Genomic DNA, 24,774 nt, shown 5'->3' with positions numbered 1-24,774 from the left:
AGTGCCTGGCTACCACTACTGACTGCTCTGACAGGTATCACAACAGAGGGTCACGGACAGAGCTGGAGAAAAAAGTAGAGCAAAATTCTAACTCACAAAAAAAGACCAGACTCATTGGCCTGACAGAGACTGGAGAAACCCCAAGAGTATGACCCCCAGACACCCTTTTAGTTCAGTAATGAAGTCACTCCCAAGGTTTACCCTTCAGCCAAAGATTAGACAGGTCCATAAAACAAAATGAGACTAAAGGGGCACAACAGCCCAGGGACAAGGACTAGACGGCAGGAGGGGACAGGAATGCTGGTAATAGAGAACCCAAGGTCAAGAAGGGAGTGTTGACATGTCGTAGGTTTGTTAACTAATGTCATACAACATGTGTACTGTTTAATGAGAAACTATTTGTTCTGTAAACCTTCATCTAAAATACAATAAAAAAAAATTTTACTTGCATGATATTAATGACATTGTTCGATAATTTCTGCGTTATGGAAAAAACATAAATTATAATTATTGGGGGAATAACATTTAGAAAAACTTTAGATATTTTAGATCTTTAGGTTTCTCCACGAAACAAGATGTACTTAAACTGCCTCCTCAAAGCAGAAGAACAAGGAATGTGAAAGACAGGAAACTAAAGAGTAGCCACGGTATTTGTGTTTCTCTACCTTGTCACGGTTGAGATCTAATCTCATCCACCCCTAAATTGGGCTGTGCCCTGACTACAGGCACCTGCTCACTACTCCATTATCCTTCATCAACCAGAACTCCCTGGACACTTAGAACAAGCTTTCTGTACTCTGCCTCACTCAGCCCAGAGGGCAAGTGTATTTAGAAGCCAAAAGAAAAACATTTGCTTGGAAGAGAAGAAGGCTCAGCTTTGACCAGGAAAAAAAAAAAAAATTATGATTTAATTTTCACTCAGAAAATTCCTCATTTGGAAACACAGAAAACATCTCATAGAAGACAAAGAAGCGTTAGGCTGGGAGGGACGAAGGCTAGGGAGACAAGTGGCAAACAAATTAGAACCAGATTTGGAAGAGCTGCAGTGAAAATGATTATTTGTTTTTATGGAAAGAGACTTCAATGCACACACAAAAACCTAGTGAAAAAGGCTTTGTTCTGTGGGTTTCTAAACACTAACGAGAAACAGAAAATTAATAGCAGAAACCTGCATTAACATAACACAAATTTAAAACGTCAGTTAAACATCTATTTGTAAAAGGCACACTGATTTTAAAAACCCAAATCACTCTTTTAGTACGGTTTCCATTTGGCTACTGCAATTTTTTAGATATGAATTAGTCACAGAAAAAAGAACAATTAAGCAAAGTGGATTATTTCCAACTCCAAAAGGGCACTGAAAATGCAAGCCAGAATTCATTAAAAAAAAAAAAAAAATCTAATTTCCAGCCACACAGTTGAGGGAATTGTAACATCTTAGTTTGTAAACACCTAATACAGTAATCATGGTTGAGTTTCAAATCCACCCTTAGTCCATGAAAAAGAAAAGTCCAGAATACAGACATTCTGGAAGGATTATCCCAAGGATAATGGGGCCCTGGTGGCACAGTGGTTAAAAAAGATCAGACTCTAACCAAAAGGTTGGCGGTTTGAATCCACCAGCTACTCCTTGGAAACCCTATGGGACAGTACTACTCTGCCCTATAGGGTCGTTATGAGTCAGAATCAACTGGAAGGCAACAAGTATTCCAAGGATAAGCTTTTATACTACAAGCAAATCAGCACAGATATGATGAAGTTATGTCTGAATTGTTTCTGGAATTCAGCTTGGGGTCACCACTGGCTTGAAAATGGCCATTTGAAAATTAAACATGCTATTAGCATCAAGGAATGACTGAGTTATCACACCAAAAAAAAACACACCAAACCCGTTGCTGTCAAGTTGATTCTAATTCATAGCGACCCTATAGGGCAGAGTAAAACTGCCCCATAGGGTTTCCAAGGAGCGGCTGGTGATTCAAACTGCTGACCTTGTTAGCAGCCAAGCTTTTAACCATTAAGCCACCAGGACTCCGGATTATCATAGTCACATGTTATTTAAAAACATCACTCTGGGACAAAAAGCTTAAATTTATATTTTATCAATTTATCAAAATGGAACGACATCTAGATCCCAACTAAGAAAAGAAGCTAATTTTGGATTTTTGAAGCAAAAGAAAACCAAATAAAAAGAAGAGTTGGTTTAAAAAAAAAAAAAGATCAACAGTAGGGGAAAATATTGAAGGACATAAGACATAAAATACAACATTGAAAACATACAAACACATAAGAACAGTAACAAATTCCCACTGGACAAATGAATAAAGGCTATAATATGAATTCACACAAACAAAAACCCTCACAGTAAACAAACAATGTAAAAAAGGCTCCACTTCACTCTCACTAGTAATTAAAGAACAAGAATGATCATGTTGTATTATATCATACTAAGCAGAAAATCCAACAGTCAATGCTGACAAGGCCGGGAGAGGGGCCCAGGCCTGCACTGTTACTGGCACGGGAGGCTGCTCCAGGTCCTCTGGAGAAAAATCCATCGATGCCTAATCCCACTGGGAAAGGCTCAGGGCCTGGGATCTAATAACCTCATCCCTCCTAATCCATCCCACAAAAACCATGTCCAGAAAACAAGAACTACTCCCACAAGGATGCTAGCTTAAACGTTTTAGACGAGAACCATAAAGACAACTTGGATTAATGGAGGAGGGTTAACAAATTAATGCTAATTTGTTAGGAAAAAAAAAAGTAAAGTTGAACATTCATTCAATTCCAACTCACAGAAATCTCAACTCTAAGGGAGACAAGGTCAGAAGAGACCAAAAAGAAATGAACAGTTGTGCTAAAACGAAAGAATATAATTAAAAAAAATATCGCTTTAAAAAAAAAATTGCATCGAACCGAGAGGCAGTTCTACAGTAGATAACAACCTGCTCACGTGGTTGCCAGCCCCTTCCTCCCTGGGTTTTCCTTTATTATTCCCACAGCCTTCCTATAATTCACACCAGTATAATTAAGGTCCAGAACTTTTCCCTTTTGGAGTTTTTCTCCTTTTTTTCTCTCATAACCATCTCTAGCTATAGGTTCAGTTACCTCTTTTGGATATATTTTTAAAATGTGATATTCTTGTTTTTATCTGGTAATTGTTTTTTTTTAATTTTCTTTAATTGTTGTAATTTAAATGAAGTTTACATTTCAAGTCAGTCTCCCATACAAAAATTTATACAGTTAGGTGACCCTAACTGCTCTCCCCATATTCCGACAGCACACTCCTCCTTTCCACCCGATTCCCCATGTCCATTCAATCAGCTCCTAACCCTCTCTGCCTTCCCATCTCACCTCCAGACAGAAGGCTGCCCGTTTAGTCTCTTGAATCTACTTGAGCTAAGAGGCACACTCCTCACAAGTGTCACTTTATATCCCACAGTCCAGTCCAATCCCTGTCTGAAGAGTTGGTCTCAGAAATTGTTTTAGTTCTGGGCTGACAGAGAACCCAGGGGCCATGCTTTCCGGTGTTCCTCCAGTCTCAGCCAGACCATTAAGTCTGGTCTTCTTACCAGAATTTGAGTTCTGCACTGCTCCATCAGAGACTCAATGTTGTGCTCCCTGTCAGGGTGGTCATTGGTGGTAGCCAGGCACCATCTAGTTCTTCTGGTCTCAGCCTGATGAAGTCTCTGGTTTATGTGGCCCTTTCTGTCTCTTGGGCTAATACTTTCCTTGTGTCTTTGGCGTTCTTCATTCTCCTTTACTCCAGGTGGTTGGGACCAACTGATTCATCTTAGACAGCCACTTGTAAGCTTTTAAAACGCCACTCACCAAAGTAGGATGCAGAACATTTTCTTAATAAGCTTTGTTATGCCAGTTGACCTAAATGTCCCCTGAAAGCATGGTCCCCAGACCCCATCCCTGCTACTCCATCTCTCAAAGTGTTTGACTGTATTCAGGAAAGTTCTTAGCTTTGATTTAGTCAAGTTGTGCTGACTTCCCCTGTAGTGTGTGCTGTCCTTCCCTTCACCTAAGAGAATTCTTATCTACTATCTAGTTAGTAAATAATCCTCACCCTCCCTCCCTACCCTTGTAACCATCAAAGAATGTTTTCTTCTGTGTTTAAACCTTTTCTTGAGTTCTTGTAATAGGGGTCTTATACAATATTTGTCCTTCTGTGACTGACTGAATTCACTCAGCATAATGCCCTCCAGCTTCCTCCACGTTATAAGATGTTTCACGGCTTCATCATTGTTCTTTATTGTTGCGTAGTATTCCATTGTGTGGATATACCATAATTTGTTTACCCATTCGTCTGCTGATGGGCATCTAGGTTGTTTCCATCTTTTTGCTATTGTGAACAGTGCTGCAATGAACATGGGTGTGCATATATCTATAAAATGTGATACTCTTGTGTGTGATATCTTTGTGTCTCTTGTAGAACAGCGCGTCATCAAGGACTCCATGATTCAGTACCCTAAAATTTCTAGGGAATCTGTATATTCTTAATTCGTAACTGGCAGTACATGTAGCAACCACTTACTTTTTCAGCCTCTGGGGTTTACTGGGAAGCCACTTTCCGAGTGAATGCACGCTGCCACAAGACAGGGGCCTTTATGACTGTCTGAAACTGAAAAAAAAACAGGCATGTGCTGCAAATTACTGTTTCTATGGGGTGCTGTATGAGGTGTGTGCATTTTTTGTAGGAAAAATAGACATTTTGGAATAAGATTTTGGTGCACATATGTACCAGTGGACTCTAGGGGGACTCTGGGGTACAGCTAGTGGGGCAACGTATGTTGTGAACTCTAAGGGTAGGCCTGTGGGAGGGGGCAAGAAAAGAAAAATGATTCACCATGCTTCCATTAATGAAAACACCTGGTATCAACAAAAAATTCAAAGCAGAAAATAGCTGGGTCTTCAAAGGGTTAACTCAAAGCAATATGGTTGAGAAACAGTCTTACATTACTGGTGAGAGTATAAACTGGTATAACCTCTATGGAGAGCAATTTGGCAATGCTGATTAAAATTACAAATGGACATACCGTCTGACCCAGCAATTTCATGTCTAGTCTACAGGTAGATGCACATGTGTGTAAAATGGCACATATCCACCGTTATTCAAGGCATACCTGTATGTAACAGCAAAAAATTAGAAACAACATAAATATCTATCAATACAGGGCTTGTTAAATAGATTGTGGTACTTTCATGCTAACCAGACATACTGTTATCTTAACTGCATGGGTCTGGTGCTTCCAACAAATGTACAGTTATTTCTTCAATGGTTATGCAGTGAGAAATAGGACCAAGCTAACAAGTTATATCTGGGCTTCTCAGAGATGCACCATTTAGTGGAGAGCAAGCTCTGGGTGAGTGTTAACCCAGAGCTACTAGAAGAAGCTCTCTGACTTCCAGCTGGTGATAGTGTAACATGCTGTGAGGCTTTGGATGACCATCCAACAATAGAGCTTGACCTTTCTAATTCCAAACTATTAAGTGAGGAGCCTGAGTAGGGCCTGTATTTCTACCAACAAAACAAAGATGACTGCACAGGATTTGTCAGACCCTCACATGGACGCTCACATTTCTATAATTTGATTAACAGTGCCAGGGCAAGAGGTATTCCAAGGTTCAGGAAACAGCATCTGAAGCAGGGTAAGGCCACCCATTAAAGGCAATGGCTTTAGTTACACTTGGATTTGTATCTCAGTTTTTGTTTTTTCATTTACCAGGATAAAATTTCCCCATTCTATGAAGTGAGAGATGCTGATTACACGTCCATTCTAAACTTGTTTTGCAGGTGACCTGCCAATTAGGATGGGACTATATTTTGTATTCTTATTTAGCTGGTCAAAGAGACTCTCTTCACAATATAAACATCAACACTTAAGCGAAACAAGGATAAACCTAGCAGAGGGACTGAGCTTCCAGATGCAGTTAAGGGATTATGGTTCTATGTAAGTTTTCCTTAACACTTGACTCTTTTGGGGGAAAACAATACACTCCTACTTTCTGTTATACTGATTATAATTTAAGTTTCTGAAGAGGATGCCTTTCAGCTTGATTAGCACCTAATGTGCCCACAGAAACTAAATAGATAATGCCATTAGGTCACATAGCTAACTGAGCTCTTTAGCTCAAATTTGAATCCTGAGTCAGGACCACTTATTGTGAATTAGATGTAATTGAAACTCCTAAGATCAGATTTGAAGCCCTTCATCGACTACAGAACTATAAACTCCTTAAGTTTCTAGCAGAAAATGAGGAGTGAATGAGTAAATGTTGAGTGAAAGAGTGTAGTAGGGAAAAAACTGAGGCCTGCCCACCCCACCCCTTCCCCACCCTATCACATCACTCCAGCTCTTCTTCCAGATTCAGCTAAGCTAAGCTAACCATTTTTTCTTCACCTGGAATACTATCTGGTCTCATCACTATCATCCATGTTCACTGTTTCCTGTCAGACTCAGGTCAAGAACAAGCTTTCCCTGGCTAATGTCACCCCAGATCGTCGACTTCAGTCCCCTTGTTCCCTCTGCACTTAGTAGGGACGCTATATCAATCCACAAGAGCACATATGCATCTTCTCCATCATCATATGCTCTGCGTCTGGTCAATGGCTTATAAGGCCCAACATGATCTGTCCCCAGTGCCCCTACTCCCCAATTCTCCTGCTGTTTCCCTTTTCTCACTCTACTGCAGCCATACTGGCTAGCTTCCTCCATGTTTCTCAGGCACACTCCTGCCTCAGGGCCTTTGTACTTGCTATTCCCTCTGTCTGGAATAAACTGGCTCATCCCTCAAATGTTGTCTTTTCAGTGACACTTTCTTTAACCACCCTATTTAAAATTACAACACCCTGACTTCTGGCATTCTCAATATCTCCCTTCTTTGCTTTATTTTTCTCAACATATATTTGTTTGTTTATTATCTGTTTCTCCCTCACCCAACTCCCAACAGGTAAGTTCCTTAAGTCCTGGAACTTTGTTCACTGCTGTATCCCCAGAGCCTAAAACAGTACCTGGCATGTAGCAGACACCAAACATTTGTGGAATGGATGAATGAATGTCTCCACATTAGGATCTCCCAGTAATCTGGAGGCTTTAGGGCAGAAGAGGAGGACCCTAGCTGAGCCCTGGTCTCTCTCCAGCCCTGGCCCCCATCTCACTGCCTCACGTTCTTCTCAGGTCCAGTCCAACCCTCTACCACCAGAAACCACCTGGCTGAGAAGCAGGAAAGGGACAGAATTCCACAGGGTGTCAATTTTTGTATTCAGCATCCTGGTTATCTCAGGATGATCTGAGGCCAGAGACAGGTTAGCACTAAATAACTTAACCTACCTAACAGCACTGTCTAAGTAACAGTAGCTCATTTGCTTTGAGGTGTTTCCCAAGGAGCAGTAATAAACCTACACTTGTTCATCTAGCTGCTTTTTAAAAAATTACTTAACTTTCTATTATACATATTTTCAAACATATACAAAAGTATAAACAGTAGTATAATGAACCCCATGAACTCATTACCCAATTTAAATAATTACCAACATTTTGCCAATTTTGTTCCCTCTATTCCCTGATTCTCTCTGCAACTTCCATAAAATAAACACTTCATCTGCTTTCTTGTGAACTGGTCTATATAAGACAGACCCTGGCCTTGATACCACATATTCTACCAAATGTGTCAACCAATCTCTCTAGTAGTACCAGAAATACAGTAAAAACAGCACTTAGCATCCACTCCCCTACCTGAGGAATGGCTAAAAAGGAAATGTCTAAACTCCAGCCTGTTTAAATCAAGGGATTTTACCTATTATTACGTTGGGAAAGGCTTTGGAAACGACAGGACATTGTGGCTAAAAAATGAATGCAGACACATGAGCTATTTTTACTTGGTTGTACCTGCTGCAGAATGAGTTCGTTCATTCAATCCAATAAGTATTTACTGACCACCTGTTGTTGTTGTTAGATGCCGTTGAGTTGGACCGACTCATGGAGACCCTACAGGACAGAGTAGACCCACCCCATAGGGTTTCCAAGGAGTGGCTGGTGGATTTGAACTGCCGACCTTCTGGTTAGCAGCTGAGCTCTAAACCACTACGCCACCAGGGCTTCACACTGACTACCTGCTAAATATAAATTAAAACCCAAAAGGCTAACATTTGATTAATTACATTTAAGATCTGCTATACTGAATAATGGAAACTCTGGTGGCGTAGTGTTTAAGTGCTACCGCTGCTAACCAAAAGGTCAGCAATTCGAATCCACCAGGCACTCCTTGGAAACTCTATAGGGTAGTTCTACTTTGTCCTATAGGGTCGCTATGAGTCGGAATCGACTCAACGGCAACAGGTTTTGCTTTGTTTTGGTATACTGAATAACATGGAGCCCTGCTGGTGTAGTGGTTAAGAGCTCAGCTGCTAACCAAAAGGTCAGCAGTTCAAATCCACCAGCTGTTCCTTGGAAACCCTATGGGGCAGTTCTACTCTGTCCTAAGGGTCACTATGAGTTGCAACAGACTGACTGCAATGGGTTTGGTTTGGACTGGTTGCTAACTAGGAGGGACAGGATTAAGATAAATAAAACACAGCCTTTGTTCTAAAGGAAGTCATAGTGGGGGAAGAGGGGTGAGAAAAGCAGGCAGATAACTTAAGACACAAGGCAAAATATGTTCTGTGCTCTAAGAAAGATTAAACGTGCCTGGGGCAAAGGTTCCTTTTTTAAATCCACCAAAGAATTTATAGACGCCAGGATTTTACCTGTTCCATAAGACTGCTGTACTTATTGCTGCACAGCCAATAAGTCCAACATTATAGGAGACCTGGGATTTGCTGACCGTGGATCTTTACAGTCACATTTTGCTATTCACCCTCCAGTCTTCCTGTAGAAGGGGACTGGCAAGTCCTCCCAGGACTTGGAAAACAATGAGGCTAATCCTGTGAGTGCAGAGGCAGACACTCAAAGCATTCTAGCCTGGAGGCATATACAGCAAGCTGCTTAATAAACAGGATAGGCCCCTAGGAGTGCCTCATGGAGACATAACTAGATCAATCCTGAAGAATTTCCAAGGTTTCCTTTCTTGCTACCTAAAGGACTGAGAAGCCATAGGAAGTTCCCAAAGAAAAGTGCAGTTCTTCGGATAAACCAAGGAGGTTGATGATGTTTGGCTGGACAGTGCTGTGTGTAAAGGAAGGAGGCCTGAGAAATGAGAGGGTCATTCACTTGGCCCTAGAGTTAGATGCACAAGAAGAGTGGAGGGAGCAAGGGCAGAGCTGAGGTGGGAGGGAGGTATATATGGGAATCAATTTGTTATCAAGATTGGTGAGGTGAGGGTGGTTTTGGCCAAGAGAAGGAAATGCAGGAAAGACTAAAGCCAAACCCACCACCACTGAGTTGATTTCAACTCAAGATGTGAATCTTTATGGAAGCCAACTGCCACATCTTTCTCCCTGGAGTAGTGGTGGTTTCGAACCTCTGACCTTTGGATTAGCAGCGAGCTCTTTCACTACTGCACCACGAGGACTCCTTTTGTGAAAGAGAGGGAGGGGGAAAGGGTGAAAGACAATTCTGGTTTGAAAAGGAAATCACTGAAGAAAATTATGAAGATGCCATGAGATCTGTGAATCAGAGAGGTAAGATCTCACCCGAAATTGGAAAAGGGGTGTGAAAAGTAGGGATCCTGAAATGGGAGGGTATATAGATTATGAAGGATGGGTTCATGTGGGGACAGAAAAAGCTCCTATCACTGAAGCTGTGCACATCAAGAGGTCACTACATGAAGCGTGATTCAGATGAAGGTTTCAGGTAACAGGATGTGGGTGAGGAGAGCAGAAGGGGATGGGGAGAGCTAGAGCACTGAGAAGAGACTGAAAATAGGAAGGGATCATAAGAGTGAAATAATAACAGACTAGAAGGTTTTGGAGTATAGGGACTCCTGAAGGTAAGGGACTTAACAGGATGAATGCATGAGGAGTAAAATGTCAGTGAGGTGAAAAACACCCCAGGGTGAGTGAGATCACAGGAGCTCCAAGGACTCATGGGATGTGAGGCTATCTGAACAAAGGATAAAGAGAGGTACTAAGGTACAAATGTGCAGGAGTCTCAGGGAATATGGGGCCAAAAGTCATGAACAATGGGATGAGGAAGTCACCAAGCCATGGGCAAAGGGTAATAAATTCCCTGAGGCTCATGGGGTGAATTGACGTTGGGCTTAGGAAGTACTAGAAAATAAGGAATAAGGGGCCAAGAATGACATGGAAAACCAGGTAGTTTGGGGGACAAGAGAGGCAATATAACAAGGTAATAAAGAGCACAGGATTTGAAGACTGTGGGTTGAAATCCTAGCTCTGCTCTTAGAAGCTATGTTTCATGTTCTTCATCTATTTAAAAACAAACAAACAAACAAAATGAGACAGGGGACGTGGTGGTGGATATAATAATAATTACCTCTTGGGGTTATTGAGAGGGTAAACTTTATATATACAAAGCTTGGCACACATTAGACGTTCAGTAAGTGCCAACCATTATTAAGGAGACATCAGGATAAAAAACCAGAGAAGTGGGAGGTCACAGCAGAGATGAGTAGAGGGTAAAGATTTCAAGAGGTCAGAGGTAGAAAGACAATGCAAGGTATGGGCCATGTGTTCACTGTTGAATCCCTAGCCCCCAGGACAGAGTATGACCCATAGGAGCTTCTCAGTAATAACAACAGCTTACACTTAAGAGCCCCTCATGTGTCAGGCATGGTGCCAAGTGCTTAACATGCATTATCTCAGACACTACTATTATCCTCCCTTAACAGATGTGAAGACTGAGAGCTCAGACATGCTAACGGATACACATAAGGTCCCATAGCCAAAGGGCCAGAGTCAAACTGGACCCCAGGTTTCTTATGACATCAAGGTCTTGAATTGAAGAACACTGCTTTCCTGCTTTGTAAACATAACTGACAGGGCCTGATCAAGGGAAATGAGTGTGGATTATTAAAAGTGTGTCAGGGGTCATGGGGGGGGGCGTGAGGGAACAAGGTTCATGAAGCAAGTGGACCCTGGGGTGGGGTGCAAAAATGATTGTAAACAAGTTATCTTGACTGGGAATCGAAGAATTTCACACAGCTGGAAGGAACTCTGACATGGCCTAACCCAATCTCATCACTATACAGAAGAGAAACTGAAGCCTAGTGTGTGAGGAAGGGACTTCTCCAAGGTTCCTAAAGCACTACAGCTGCAGAGCTGTGACTTGAACACAGTCAATCCAGAATTCTTTGATGCCTCTAATTATTACTACTGCATATTCATCTCTATATCCTCCGTGGCACTAGCATGGTGCTGGGGCACTTGTAAGTAATGTGCTGATTGACAATGCAGGAATGGGGGTGCATAGAGGGACGTCTCTAAGGGTGATTTTAGGACGAAGGGGGAGCATGGAATGACGATCATGTGGCAAAGAATGAATTATCAATCAGATACTGAGGGTAGTATAGACGACTGAGTGGGAAACTATTGCAGCTGGGTTTAGCAGTTGCCAGAAAATGTTTGAGGGAGTCACTGAGTTTGTGGGGAATACAGGATAGTGTGGGGTCACTAAGAAGGTTTGGGGATCACAAAGGAGGAATGTGGGAATCTTGGGGTCCTGTGAGTCACTGGACTGGAACTGAGTGAGTCACTGAGCTGGTGGGTCCCCGGGCGGTGGTGGGGGAATTCCTGGGTTAGCAAAGTCCACGCATAAGAACTGAGGGCTACCTGGTGAGGTCTTGGGTCAGTGGGTGTGGTGTGAGGTCACAGACCTGGAGGCAGGCGTAGTCACAAGATAGGGTTTGGGAACCATGGGGGAGGAGTCGCAGGGCCAAATGAAGGGACAGGAACCAGGCCGGGACCCTGGGTGGGGGAGGGGCCAGGCCGCTCTCCAGCCCGCCCGGCCGCCCAGCTAAGGCCGGAGAAAGGTGGGCTCGTCGGGCTCGGGACCTTCCCGGGGACCTGCGCCCGCCCAGCTCCCCGCCCTGAGCACGGTGGACCCACTCTTCCCACAGCCACCAACCTGACAGCCCCAGAGACCGACTCCGCCGACAGACCGCCATGCACCGGGCCCCGCCACCAGCGACGGCCCCGCAACCCGCCTGCGCCATAGCCCCCCCCCTCGCCCGCGCACAGCTTGCCTCGCGCGATATCCAGGTTCCAAGGCCGCTGCACTTTCCTCTTCTCTCGACGCGCCTCTACGGGGCCCCGGAACCCGTATAGAAAATACAGTACACGCTCCGCCCCGCCTCACACCCCCCTTCACCGCGGTGGCTGCTCCACTTATCCTGGTTCCGGGGCCCCTGAAGCCCCGCCACCCCGACTCTGAACGGAACCTGTTGGAGCTCCGCCCCGTCCCCCTGTCGGAGTGACGCACGGCCCGCGGGGCTGAGCGCCCGGGGGAGGGCGTGATGACGTCACGACGCCCTGGTCCGGGCTGGGTCGTGGCTCCCCAGCCAGGTCGTTGCCATAGCAATCGGGAGCCGCTACTTGTCCCACTGAGGGGCTTGTTGCACCTGAGGCCTGAGGAGGGGGCAGAGGAGGAGCCCCAGGCCCCGAGCGTTCCGCGCCGTCACGTTGGCTGCCTGCGGGCGAGGTGTGCGCTTCAAGAACGGGGGAGGACAGGAGGCGCAGGTTATGAGGGAAAAGTTCACGGGGGTCCCACTGCCGTCAGTGGGGCTGCCGACCCTCCCCTCAAGGCCCAGAGACTCCAGGCTTCCTCCTGTCAGCCCGGGCGCGCCTTCGGCGCGAACTGCGCCTTACAGTCCTGAAGCGCTATTCTGTGCGTAGTCTGCAGGCGTTGCGTACTGATCTTCAAGCCAACCCTCTGAAGGAAGCAATTGCAGGTATTACTGGCTGTAGCTTCTTGTTGAAATGACGATATTGAGGAGCGGTGAGGGTCTTACGCCCTTAGGGAAGGCGCCCTGACTCTCAGGTTCTCCCACCCTCGTTCCCGCATCAGCCCACACCCAGCCTCAAAACCAAGCCCCTTTGTCGGCTTGCTTAGTAGTGAACAAAACTAAGCTGTTTTACTGCTTTCCTTCCCAGCAAATTGGGGAATTTTTCAAAAGTTTGAGGGAAAATTGGGAGTGAGCTTTTGGTTAAAAAAAAAAAAAAGAAATTACTACTAAAAAAAAAAAAAAAGGGAGGGGCGTTAGATAAGGAACTGCGAAGGAGAGGAGGAACTGGTACCTGGGGGAATGAGGCGGGAGAGAAACTTCCTTTTATATCCTTTTAGACTTTCGAATTTTAACTTGTTTCTTAGGTACCACCCCCCCCCCAACAAAACAAAACTAACTTAAAAAAATTTTAAAGGAAATATATCGATACAGTAGAAACATTTACAAAGTACTAGGTTTGGGGTCTATGATAGCTAAAAATGCCATTGGTAACACAGACATCCTGCTTCTCTCTTCCCCCATCTGAAGAGCTTTACCAGAAAGACCCCTTCTCAATCTTAAACAACCCTTTTCTCCATCTTTTTATTTGTTTTGCCACATCATTTCCAGAGGTGGGCCTGGGGCAAGAATTCTCATCAGGTTCCCAGTTTAAGTTGGCGATGAGTGACAGTTGATGGCCCATGCCTGTGATTAATAATCAATCCTTTATATACCTCCTGGTATAGAAATAAACAGTCTGACCACTATGGGTCCCTCTTTCTGTCCCTTTGTGTTGGGAGTTTGACAAGTTATTTCTCATGGATGCAGAGAGATGATAAATAGCTTGTCCTGGCAAAAACTGCTGTTAGAAACAGAGCAGAGAATAGAACTCAGGATATTTTTCCATAATCAAAGATACTTCTGTCCTTTCTCACATTCCTTGCAGATCCTAATCTGATTGGCTAATCACGTGTTCCATTACATATTTAACAAAAATTCTGGAAAGCCGGTGTCTGAGTCTGAAGTCATAAGATTCTAATGGTGGGGAGAAAGAAGCCCTGGTGGTGCAATGGTTAAGCACTTGGCTGCTAACTGAAAGGTTGGCGGTTCGAACCCACTCAGCCAGGAGAAAGACATGGCGATCTGCTTCCATAAAGATTGAGAGAGAGACCTGTTGTCGATTCCAACTTATAAAGACTCTATAGGACAGAGTAGAATTGCCCCATAGGGTTTCCAAGGAGCAACTGGTGGATTCAAACTGCCGACCTTTTGGTCAGCAGCTGAGCTCTTAACCACGGTGCCACCAGGGCTCCTCTTAATGAGAAAGATGGTGTTTTCTCCCAACTGCTTCAGTTATTCGTGGATGAATATTACCTAATAGTAGAAGGAGATAAGGTACAACACCGATCCTCTACCTGTTTTTTATTTTTATAGGCATAGCATTGAGAAACCTCGTTTACATAAATAAGTAATTGGGAAAGGAAGAGATTTGTTACAATGGTATCCTTTGAGTCTTTGAACTTGTAAATTATATGCCAACAATCACAAAGTTATCTATTACTAAATACTATTATTACCAGTTACTATCAACTAGAGCCCTTCTTTAATTTTATTAAAAGCAAACAATTGGAAACCACTGAACTTGCGAAAGGATTTGTTATCCAATCATTAGTCTCAGTTTCAGTCTTATAAAAATGATTATTAATTATTAACCTTTTTATTCAGAGGCACCTTCCCTGTTAATCAGATACTGATTTCATATTCTTTTTCTAACACAATATTTTATGATAAAATGCTTTTATAATTACATGTTTTCAGGATCTTTTTATTAAAACATCAAAATGTAGATTCAGCTTATTCGTTATACATAAAATATCTGCTATTTTCATAATTGGCAGAGCCAGTACTCGTGTCAAACCAATCAGCCAAATCAGGCTTCGTTTTTGTCAGGGGAAAAGTCTGACTTTATTTTTCAATTCAAATAAATATGCTAATATTCATTTGAAGCAATATTATAAAAACCACTGGAAAAAAATTATACACTGCAGCTTGTAAAATAGATTACTAAAAATCGGTTAAGATTAAATTATATAGATCTATTATTAATATTTTAATAGGCTGTAAAAACAAGATAGTACTATTTCTCATTATATAATTTGCAGTAATGCCATATAATATATAGCTAAATTCATCAATTTATTTATTAAGTGGGAAGTAGAATAGAATGTATGTTATCCTCTTGGTAAATGGGTGTGTGTGCTTATGTTGAACTCTGATGTTCAGCATTTGGGAAAAATTAAATAAGAATCATGTATAAAATCAGAAATAACTCCAGTAATTTTGTTAGACTTCATGATCAAACTCTTTTAAAAAATGTTTTTAGTAAAAAGAAAAGGTATATTTGCTAAGAAATAATGGGCTAAGCATCTAGCAATTTTATTTTTCGTTAATGGGAGGTAGAAAGTAGACGTTTTATAAGATGAAATAAAAAGAGAATTGATTATAATGGGCATATTTTATGATATGATTTGATAATGAATCATGCACACCTAATCTGAAAGAAATCACATAAATTTTCTATTTACAGATTTATCCAGTATATCTTGGAGAATTTCATAGTTCTGAGAACATTCAAGGTAGATTTAAAAGAATCAGCCTTACCAATCTATATTGCTTTGACTGTTTGAAGATGCTTTCTTTTCCACTAATGACAAGTCTTAGGAATGAGAGTTGAGGAGAACTGAAAATAATTGCTTGTCTTTAGGTGAAAAAAGCCCTTTCTAGCATTTGCTGCTTTCTTTACTTTGTTCCCAGGGAACTCTCCCTGAAAAGCAATACATTCTTGAACTGTAGTCCTAAAATAGAAGAGGCAGAGGCACTCCCTCTGCCTCATTTTACATATATCTTAATGCCAATCATCCTGACATTGGCCAGAGTACCCTGGTTCTTAGGCATAACTTCAACTTTTTTTAAAAAAAAAAAATTTTTGTTTAATTATACTTTAGATGAAGGTTTACAGAGCAAATAGTTTCTTATTAAATGGTACACATATTGTTTTATGACAATGGTTAACAACCCCATGACATGTCAACACCGTCCCTTCTCAACCTTGGGTTCCCTAATACCAGCTTTCCTGTCCCCTCCTGCCTTCTAGTCCTTGTCCCTGGACTGTTGGCACAGCTTCAACTTTAACAGAATTATTTATAAGAGGGGAAAAAAACAACTCTTTCCCACTACTCCTCAGGCTTTTACACCCTGGGCCAAACATCAAGATTTAGTGTAGGTGAGGGATATGCCTTTCTTTTGTACAGTGGGATGACGACTATGGTGAAAGGGGAGGTGGAATAGAGAGTATGCACGAATATACCAAGTGGCTCTCAGACAGGTTAGTTTTAGGAAAGATTTCACATGGAAGTTAAGGATCTAAAAATTTATTCCTTAAAACTCCTTAGATTGATTTCCTTGCCTATGTCCCCCTTGGAAGGTCTTTCTTGGAAAAGTCTTTATGTACCCCACTTTAAAGACTGCCTGATAATAGGCAGACCCATATTTCAACAGCCCTGACTACATTATTCTGGGACACCATTATAGGAAGTAAGGAAAAAGACTGGTGTTTTACACAAAGTGTAACAATCTTTGTTGGTTACCAGGGGTGGGAGGGGTAGGGGAGAAATAGGCAATAGATAAGTGGTATCTTGGGTGAAGGGTGAGACAGTACACAATACAGGGGAAACTAGCACAACTTGTACAAGGAAAGGTCATGGAAGCCCCATAGACACATCCAAACTCCCTGAGGGACTGAACTGCTGGGCAGAGGGCTGTGGGGACCATGGTCTCGGGGAACATCTAGCTCAGTTGGCATAACACAGTTTATAAAGACAATGTTCTACATTCTACCTTGGTGAGTAGTGTCTCGGGTCTTAAAAGCCTGTGAGCGGCCATCTAAGATACTCCACTGGTCTCATCCCTTCGGGAGCAAGGGAGAATGAAGAGAACAGGATACAAGGAAAAGATTAGTCCAAGGGACTAATGGTCCACAGCTACCAAGGCCTCCACGAGACTGAGTCCAGTACAGCTAGATGGTGCCCGGCTACCACCACTGACTGCTCTGACCAGGATCACAACAGAGGGTTCTGGACAGAGCTGGAGAAGGATGTAGAACATAATTCTAACTCACAAAAAGAAGACCAGATTTACTGGCCTAAAGGGGACTGGAGAAACCCTGAGAATATGGCCCCCAGACATCCTTTTAGCTCAGTGGTGAATTTATCTCCGAGGTTCACTGTTCAGCCTGGGAGTGGACAGCCCCGTAAAACCAAATGGGACTAATGAGGTACAGTAGTCCAGTGACAAGGGCCAGAAGGCAGAAGGGGACAAGGAAGCTGGTGATAGTGAACCCAAGGTTGAGTAAGGATACTGTTGATGTGTTGTGAGATTGTTAAACATTGTCATAGGGCAACATGTGTAGTAACTGTTAAATGAGAAACTGTTTTGTTCTGTAAGCCTTCATCTTAAGTGAGAATAGCAGCACAATTGGAAGAGCGTAGTCAATGCCACTGAACTGTGCATGTAGAAATTTTTGAAATGGTATATCTTTGGCTATGTGTATTTTCACCAAAAAAAAAGGTTGAGAAGTTAGAGGGTTGACATGTTGTGGGGTTGTTAACCAATGTCATAAAACAATATGTGTACTACTGTTTCATGAGAAACTATTTGTTCTGTAAGCCTCCACCTGAAGTACATTTAAAAAAAAAAATACGGCTGTTTTTTGTAATAGAAGAGAGTTCGGAGAGAAGTCAAATAGGATGACCCTAAGTTGGTGTAGTTATTATGGTCCTGGATATGGTCTTCAGCTTTGCAGTTCTAGAAATGTGATTTTGTCAGTGTACAGAAAAGTATTCCTGTTTCATCACACAAAATCAAACTCACAGAAAGTTAATGTATACAATAGAATGCCAGTGAATTAATTTACACTCAAAGCCACCAAGTGGACTGGATTCTCCCTCTTGTTGGGAGATCTATGTAGGATGATCATTTGTAATCAGAAAGTTACAAGAGGAGTATGGATCTTGAGCATGGCTATTGCTATCAAGCTATGATAGCTGACACATAATAGGAGCTCAGTAAACATTTGTGGAATGAATGTGCTTGTTTTCATTATAGATGCAAAGTTTAAGTTCAGGATTCTGGTAGGCCAACCCAATGTATTTTTTAATCAGGCAGATTTTTCATTGTTCCTCAAGTCATATTCTTAAATGGCTGTATCGTGTAGATATTAAACCTAATAAGATTTCATGTCAGGGAGTTATGTAATTGCAACAACTAAGTTTTTTCTATCATCTCTGAGCCTAGAAATTGGGACCATTCATTTACAAAAGATTGGAGATTGTTGTCCCATGCCCTGTAGGAGTAGTGATGGTGGTATGGCTGAATGATCTGTATTACAGAATTCTACCATTTGGTGGCCAGTAGTGTACTGCATATAAAAAAATGACCTTGAGTGGCCCTCAGTGCTTGTACTTTGCTAGAGTGGGACATCTTAATTAGGGAGGTATCTGAGCCACCTGTGACCTGGCGAGCTTTTGGGGACTGCATTATGGTGACGAATATTGCTCTGAATTTATCCCGGTCCCTAAACACCTCTCCCTCCTCCCCATCCCAGGAGATAATTCTTGATACTGCTTTTAAAGATAGACAAAGGGATGAGCCTTTTCAAATTCTAAAATCACTAGGAAGAAGATGGATCCGGAAAAACTTGGATAAGTCGTATCTGGAAGCCAGAAGACACTTTGTCAGCTCAAGGCTTTTTCTAGCTCTAGGATAAGCTATTGAGACAGAGGAAGAGATGCCAGGTTGAGGAGTTTCATTTAGTATTTTAATAATAATAATAATAATAAAAGACAATACAAAATCCGAACATTTCTTTTTACAAGTTCAGATACATATTTTTCCCCAAGTGCAAAATATTCTATGAACTGTATCATTTGCTGTTTATTGTTGATTGTATAGATGTTTACTATGTCGTCAGTGGTGGAAGGCAGATATAAATACAGTATTTTGAGATTTCTTCTGCATTAAAAAAAAAAAGCCTCCCACATGGTGATGATGATTCTCTGAAATTTCAGTTCAACTCTCACAGAATAAAATTTTCAGTTTGTTCAAACTGCTACAGCCTGTGTTGTCTAGATAAGCTGATTAACAGAAGTGGGGGTTCTAGTCCCTCTAATTATATATTTTCTTAAAGGAATCCTAGTCCAAATAATGGCCCAAGGACAGGGTGTGTTACCTTTGAGACAGGTCAAATCTAAAGATACCCTTGTGTTTGCTTTCACTTTTCTCTTACTGTGCTTAAGAAGGAAACCAGGCAGGTTAACATTATTTTCTGCTTATGGTCAGTTACACTGTGTCTCCCTTCCCCTAGTTAGGCTGTTATATTGAGGTTAAGCAGCAAATACAAACGTTTGAATGCTTTATAACATTTCTGACATTTTGAGACATGACCTCCTAATCCCCTCCAGTCACCCCAAACATGGAGAACATTTCTTAGATTTAAAAAGTTTCATGAGGGCCAAAGGCCAGGACTGTATTACTGAACTTTCAGCAACAAATCTGAGCCACCACTTCAAACTGACCAAATCCTGGGGAAATCACAGCAGGCATAGCTCAATGTTAGCATTCAGGGATTTCTAGATGTGGGGTGGGCAGCTCAAGTCTAGGCTTTGCTTAGTTTTCTCCTGACTCAGTTCTCTCAAGTTTAGGGAATAGGCCTGGCCTGATAATACAGAAAGAAGGGGGCAGAGAAGCAAAGGGATAAGCAGGTTGCTAAGGATATAAGTACCTTCCTGATATGTATCATCTGGCGCTTGGAGCCATTGGGTAATGGCTTCCCATTGCGACTCAGATCAGGGCAGGTTTTGCAGTAAAATGAATGAGGCCCCATAGCACTATGACCCATGAGTACCCCATCCTGCAGAGAGGCCTCTGGGCTGGTTCATGAAGAGTTCCCATTTACACCATTTTCCCACCTTCCCTACACTGGTAAAATACCTCCTATTCTCTCTGGCCTGTAAAGGCCTAGAGACTCCCTGAGTGTTGATTCCTCATTTCCAGTCCACTTAGCCCTGAGTTTGATGCCCCAGGGCTAGCTTCCTCCATGGGTTCAGCAGAAACTGTTTGGTTTAACCCCCAATTTGGATGATCCGAATTAAACTCGGTGTACAACATCAGGTCTTCACCTGCTTACCAAGATCTGTCTTAAGAAGCCTAGTAGTCTTTACTTTCCATACTGTGGAAATCATTTGCAGAAATGACCGGAAGAAGTGTGTTTATGTGTATGTGTGGGCTGACAGGAAAGGGAGGCAAAGAAGCCAGACCTTGAAGGCATAAATTGAGAAGCACCTTGTTTGGCCTTCCAAAAGAGGTATGAAATGGCAGAGAGGAAACAGAAATCCCAGTGCCTGGTAGAAAAAGTTGATTAAAGCAGTTTTCATGGCACTTTCTGGGACGTGCAGACACTCCTACCAAACAACCATTTCCCTTGTTTGGAAGCAGCCATTTTGCATCTTTATAGCAGAACTCTGACCCAGAGAGACAAAGGCAGCCAGATAACAAGCTACAACCCCAAGGGTCGTAGTGTTGGCTAATGATGTGAGAGGATCTAGCTGTGACATTAGTTACCCACTAACGCCGTTTTGGCTGGTGAATGCTACTCAAGAGAGGGTGGGTTGGGGTCAGGCTCCTTTATTTAGTGTTGAGTTTCTTGGGAGAACAGTAGCCTGGGACAGTCACCAAGAAATGAACTCTTAAGAGTCAAGTGGTAGCCTTTGATTGACTAAGACTACAGCTTTGAGGGAACTGGAAGGAGGAGATGGAAAGTGATTTCATAGGCAGCAGCTGGATTGAGGGTGGAGTGTGTGCAGCATCTGGGATTAGGCATGAACTTGATTCTTCTCTTGGAAAAGCAGTAGTTGAGGAAGCTAGGCGTGAAGTCAATTCCGAGAGGGAATGTCAGACAGGTAAGGTATAGGCAGAGTGGCCAAAGTCAGGCAAACACCTAGTGCCTTCAACTTCATACCTGGGTAACTGTCCTATTCTTGGCTTCCACAGCCTTGTCTCTGGCCTCAAGGCCCTGAGACACCCCATCTCCAGGTGGCTTCTCCTGATCCTCTTCCATTGTAGGCTGGAGAAGTGCACATCAGGAGAAAAAAGGATGAAGAAGGGAAAAGATGGAGGTTTTCCCTACTTGGGGTGGAAAATTTCTGACCAGTTCCATTGGCCTCCACAGTCACGAGGTCCATGTTGAGTCCATGGAGAGACATAGGGATGGCAGGATTGGTTTAGCAAACACAGGTCTCTCTCCTTCCTGCTCCATCAAGTCCCAGAATTCCTGTCTTACACATCAGGTGCCTTGGAGCTATAGCCCTGGGTTACCCCAGCTGAGGGCCCTAGAGGTCTGGGTGGCCACTGGTGGAGGAGTAAGAGACCGGTGCTTCAGCACTCAAGGTTCATGGGATTCAAAACCTTTTTTCTTCCACTCCAAACACACACACTTCTCTCTTGGGCAGCTATAAATAGGGTTGTTCTAATAGAGGAAAAAACAAAACAATAACAAAAAACCAGAAAACAAAAATCCCTCCATCTAGACAACATAGAATTACTCAAAATGATTGCACTTATTAGATGTGGACAAGGTGGGCAGAAGGCTCGCCAAGTGCACACACATTCCTCTTGCTGCCCATGGCCTGGGGCCAGAGGTAGGCGGCTCTAGGCTGGCTGCCGAGTGGGGTCCTCTTTGGTGGAGCCCACAAGCCACCTGGGGTTACAAGGGAAAGACAACTGTGGGGCGAGGCCCAAGCTGGCTTCCGGTCAGCAGCCATGTTTCTTCAAGGACAGCACTTAGCAAGGGGAGTAGGGCTCCCCTAGGGAGCACTTGGGCTGGGGTGAGGGGGTGGCTGGGCCAAGGAAGACAAGTAGGAAAAGAGATTAGTGTTTGAGGCTGGCTTCCAATTGTTCTTGTAGTCTAGTGCTTTAGATACGTTTTCTTTTCTTTCCTTCTTTTTTTTTGGTGATGCTTTAAAACCTGGTTTCTGTTGTTCAGCGCGCTATAGTCTTTCTCTCGGAGAGCCACAGCGGCACATTCACCGTGGTAAATGCCTGCTGCTCTTCCTCATTCAGCCAGTGTCCACTAGCCCAGTGGTGTGGGTCATCTGTAAGCCCTTATGGAGTAGGCCCCAGGCACACATGTGGGGAAGGAAGAAGATTTGCTGTACAGACAAGAAGGCTAACTGTGGGTGGTCCAGGACTCAAGCCATGTGCTCCAGAGGTGCCGGCATTAAGCCTGTAAGTCAAAGGCTTCTTTGGCAGGAGTCTGGACTGTTAGAATCACCCTGGGGGACATAGCCAGGGGACGTTTTGGCTCCTGACTAGCAAGGCACAACCCTATAATGGCAGCAGCCCCCTTGTCCCCCTCCCCATCCCCCACAAGACCCACTTCCTTCATGGGCCTCCCGCACCCTTCTAAGCTGATGGGGCTAGCGATGTGAGCTGGTGAAATGGGCAGTTTGGTTGGGGAGGAGGTACTGTTCTTTCACCCCTCAGGGGGAATAGAGCCAGCACTGAATGGCTTTCCCAGGGAGTGTGTAGGAAAAAGGAAAACAGCAGACAGAGAGAGAGAGAAAAAAAGAGGCAGAGAGAGACAAGGAGAGGAAACTAGAGACAGAAAGGGAGAGTGCCTGGTCTGTAGAGTGATTTTTTTCTTCTTTAAAAAGAGAGAGAAGAGAATTCCTTGTCTGTGGGTGGGGGCTGCCAGCTCTGAGGGCTAAGGAGTCTGGGAGCTTCAAAACTGGGATCTCTGGGTCAGGGACACTATTTGTAGGGCCTCAGGAAGCTGGAAACTTTGGAGCGGAGCAGTTTGATGAAGGATTTTGGCAGCATCTCCTTGTGCTTCTCTGTGTATTTGAAGTAGTTCTGGGGGTGGGCCAGCACCTCAAAGAAGGCCTTGATGAGCTTCTTGTCCTGCAGAGAATGGTAGTGGCAAAGTCAGATGCAGTGTTGGTGGGGGGTGGGGGGAGGGGAGAGGAACACCAGCCTCAACTGAACATCCCCTCTTGATGGGTAATAGGCATCTCAAACCGAACATATCCAGAGGTGAACTCTGGATTCCCATCCCCACCACCTGCTCTTTCTTTAAATCATATAACTCAGTCACTGCTCCCTTTTTCCATTGTTCAGGCCTCAGTATTTGGAGTCATCCTTCACTCTTCTCTTTTATTCACAGCCACAGCAAATCTTGTCAACTCCACCTTCAAAATATATCCAGGCTCTGACCACTTCTCACCATTTCCACACCTACCACCCTGGTCCAGCCCACGGTCATCTCTGACTCGGACTTTTGCGACAGCCTCCTAACTGGTTTCCATGCTTCTACTCTTGCCCCTCTACAGACTGTTCTGCCCCACAGCAGCCAATGTGAGGTTTTTGGTTTTTAAATCAGATCATCTCTATCTGTTCAAAACACTTCTCTGGTTTCTTGTATCACTGAGAGTAAAGCCAGAGTCCCTTCCTAAGACCCTAGGCTGGATATGATCTGTCCTCTGCTGCCTCTCCTACTAGCCCCCCTCCAGTCCCCTTTCACTCCACTGAGCCACACTGGCCTTCTCCCTGTTCTTTTTTTTTTCTTTCAGATTTTCTATATCCTTATTTTTTGTTCTTTTTTTATTGTACTTTAGATGAAGGTTTACAGGACAAATAGTTTCTCATTAAACAGTACACATATTGTTTTATGACAATGGTTAACAACCCCACAACATGTCAACACTGTCCCTTCTCAACCATGGGTTTCTATTACCGGCTTTCCTGTCTCCTCCAGCCTGCTCGTCCTTGCCTTGGGCTGGTGTGCCCCTTTAGTCTCATTTTGTTTTATGGGTCTGTCTAATCTTTGGCTGAAGGGTGAACCTCAGGAGTGACTTCGTTACTGAGCTAAAAGGGTGTCCGGGGACTGTACTCTCGGGGTTTCTCTAGTCTCTGTCAGGCCAGTAAGTCCGGCTTTTTGTTTGTTTGTTTATTGTTGTAGTTTAAATGAAGTTTACATTTCAAATTAGTCTCCCATACAAAAATGTATACATACATTGTTATGTGACCCTAATTGCTCTCCCCATACTGTGACAGCACACTCCTCCTTTCCACCCGATTCCCCACGTCCATTCAACCAGCTCCAAACCCTCTCTGCCTTCCCAGCTCACCTCCGGACAGAAGCTGCCCATTTAGTCTCTTGTATCTACTTAAGCTAAGAGGCACACTCCTCACGAGTATCACTTTACATCCCACAGTCCAGTCCAATCCCTGTCTGAAGAGTTGGCCTTGGAAATTGTTTTAGTTCTGGGCTGATAGAGAATCCGGAGGCCATGCTTTCCGGGGTTCCTCCAGTCTCAGTCAGACCATTAAGTCTGGTCTTATTAGAGCTTGAGTTCTGCACCCCACCTTTCTTCTGCTCCATCAGGGTCTCTCTGTTGTGTTCCCAGTCAGGGCAGTCATTGGTGGTAGCTGGGCACCATCTAGTTCTGGTCTCAGCCTGATGAAGTCTCTGGTTTATGTGGCCCTTGCTGTCTCTTGGGCTAATCCTTCCCTTGTATCTTTGGTGTTCTTCATTCTCCTTTACTCGAGGTGGTTGGGACAAATTGATGCATCTTAGATGGCTGCTTGCAAGCTTTTAAGACCCCAGACACCAGTCACCAAAGTAGGATGTAGAACATTTTCTTAATAAGCTTTGTTATGCCAATTGACCTAGATATCCCCCAAAAGCATGATCCCCAGACACCTACCCTTGCTGCTCTGTCCCTCAAAGTGTTTGACTGTATTCAGGAAACTTCTTAGCTTTGGTTTAGTCCA

The 24,774-nt window shown here is 43.5% G+C and overlaps 2 protein-coding genes across 5 annotated transcripts in view; both read right to left on the bottom strand.

The window, feature by feature from the left end:
- The window catches only part of ZNF76 (zinc finger protein 76), a 34,382-nt gene extending 22,259 nt beyond the window's left edge, over window positions 1-12,123 (bottom strand). For 2 of the 3 annotated variants that reach the window (XM_023724793.1, XM_004389841.2), the window contains exons 1-2: window positions 5,046-6,318; window positions 4,544-4,630 (exon numbers count right to left, since the gene is read on the bottom strand). The gene's annotated coding sequence lies outside the window, so the exon portion shown is untranslated. Of the gene's footprint in view, window positions 1-4,543; window positions 4,631-5,045; window positions 6,319-12,032 lie in introns of those variants that run through there. The other variant, XM_023724794.1, reaches the window with a different exon arrangement.
- A 9,832-nt stretch (window positions 12,124-21,955) lies between these two features.
- SCUBE3 (signal peptide, CUB domain and EGF like domain containing 3) overlaps window positions 21,956-24,774 on the bottom strand; it is a 37,217-nt gene continuing 34,398 nt past the window's right edge. For both annotated transcript variants that reach the window (XM_012559538.1, XM_004389839.1), the window contains exon 22: window positions 21,956-22,902. In XM_012559538.1, coding sequence (XP_012414992.1) covers window positions 22,753-22,902 — 150 coding nt within the window. In that variant the 3' untranslated portion in view covers window positions 21,956-22,752. The remainder of the gene's footprint in view (window positions 22,903-24,774) is intronic.

This window comes from Trichechus manatus, unplaced genomic scaffold (assembly GCF_000243295.1).
Source record: "Trichechus manatus latirostris isolate Lorelei unplaced genomic scaffold, TriManLat1.0 scaffold00261, whole genome shotgun sequence".
In the NCBI taxonomy this organism is placed as follows: domain Eukaryota; kingdom Metazoa; phylum Chordata; class Mammalia; order Sirenia; family Trichechidae; genus Trichechus; species Trichechus manatus.
This window is presented reverse-complemented; position numbering and strand designations above follow the sequence as displayed.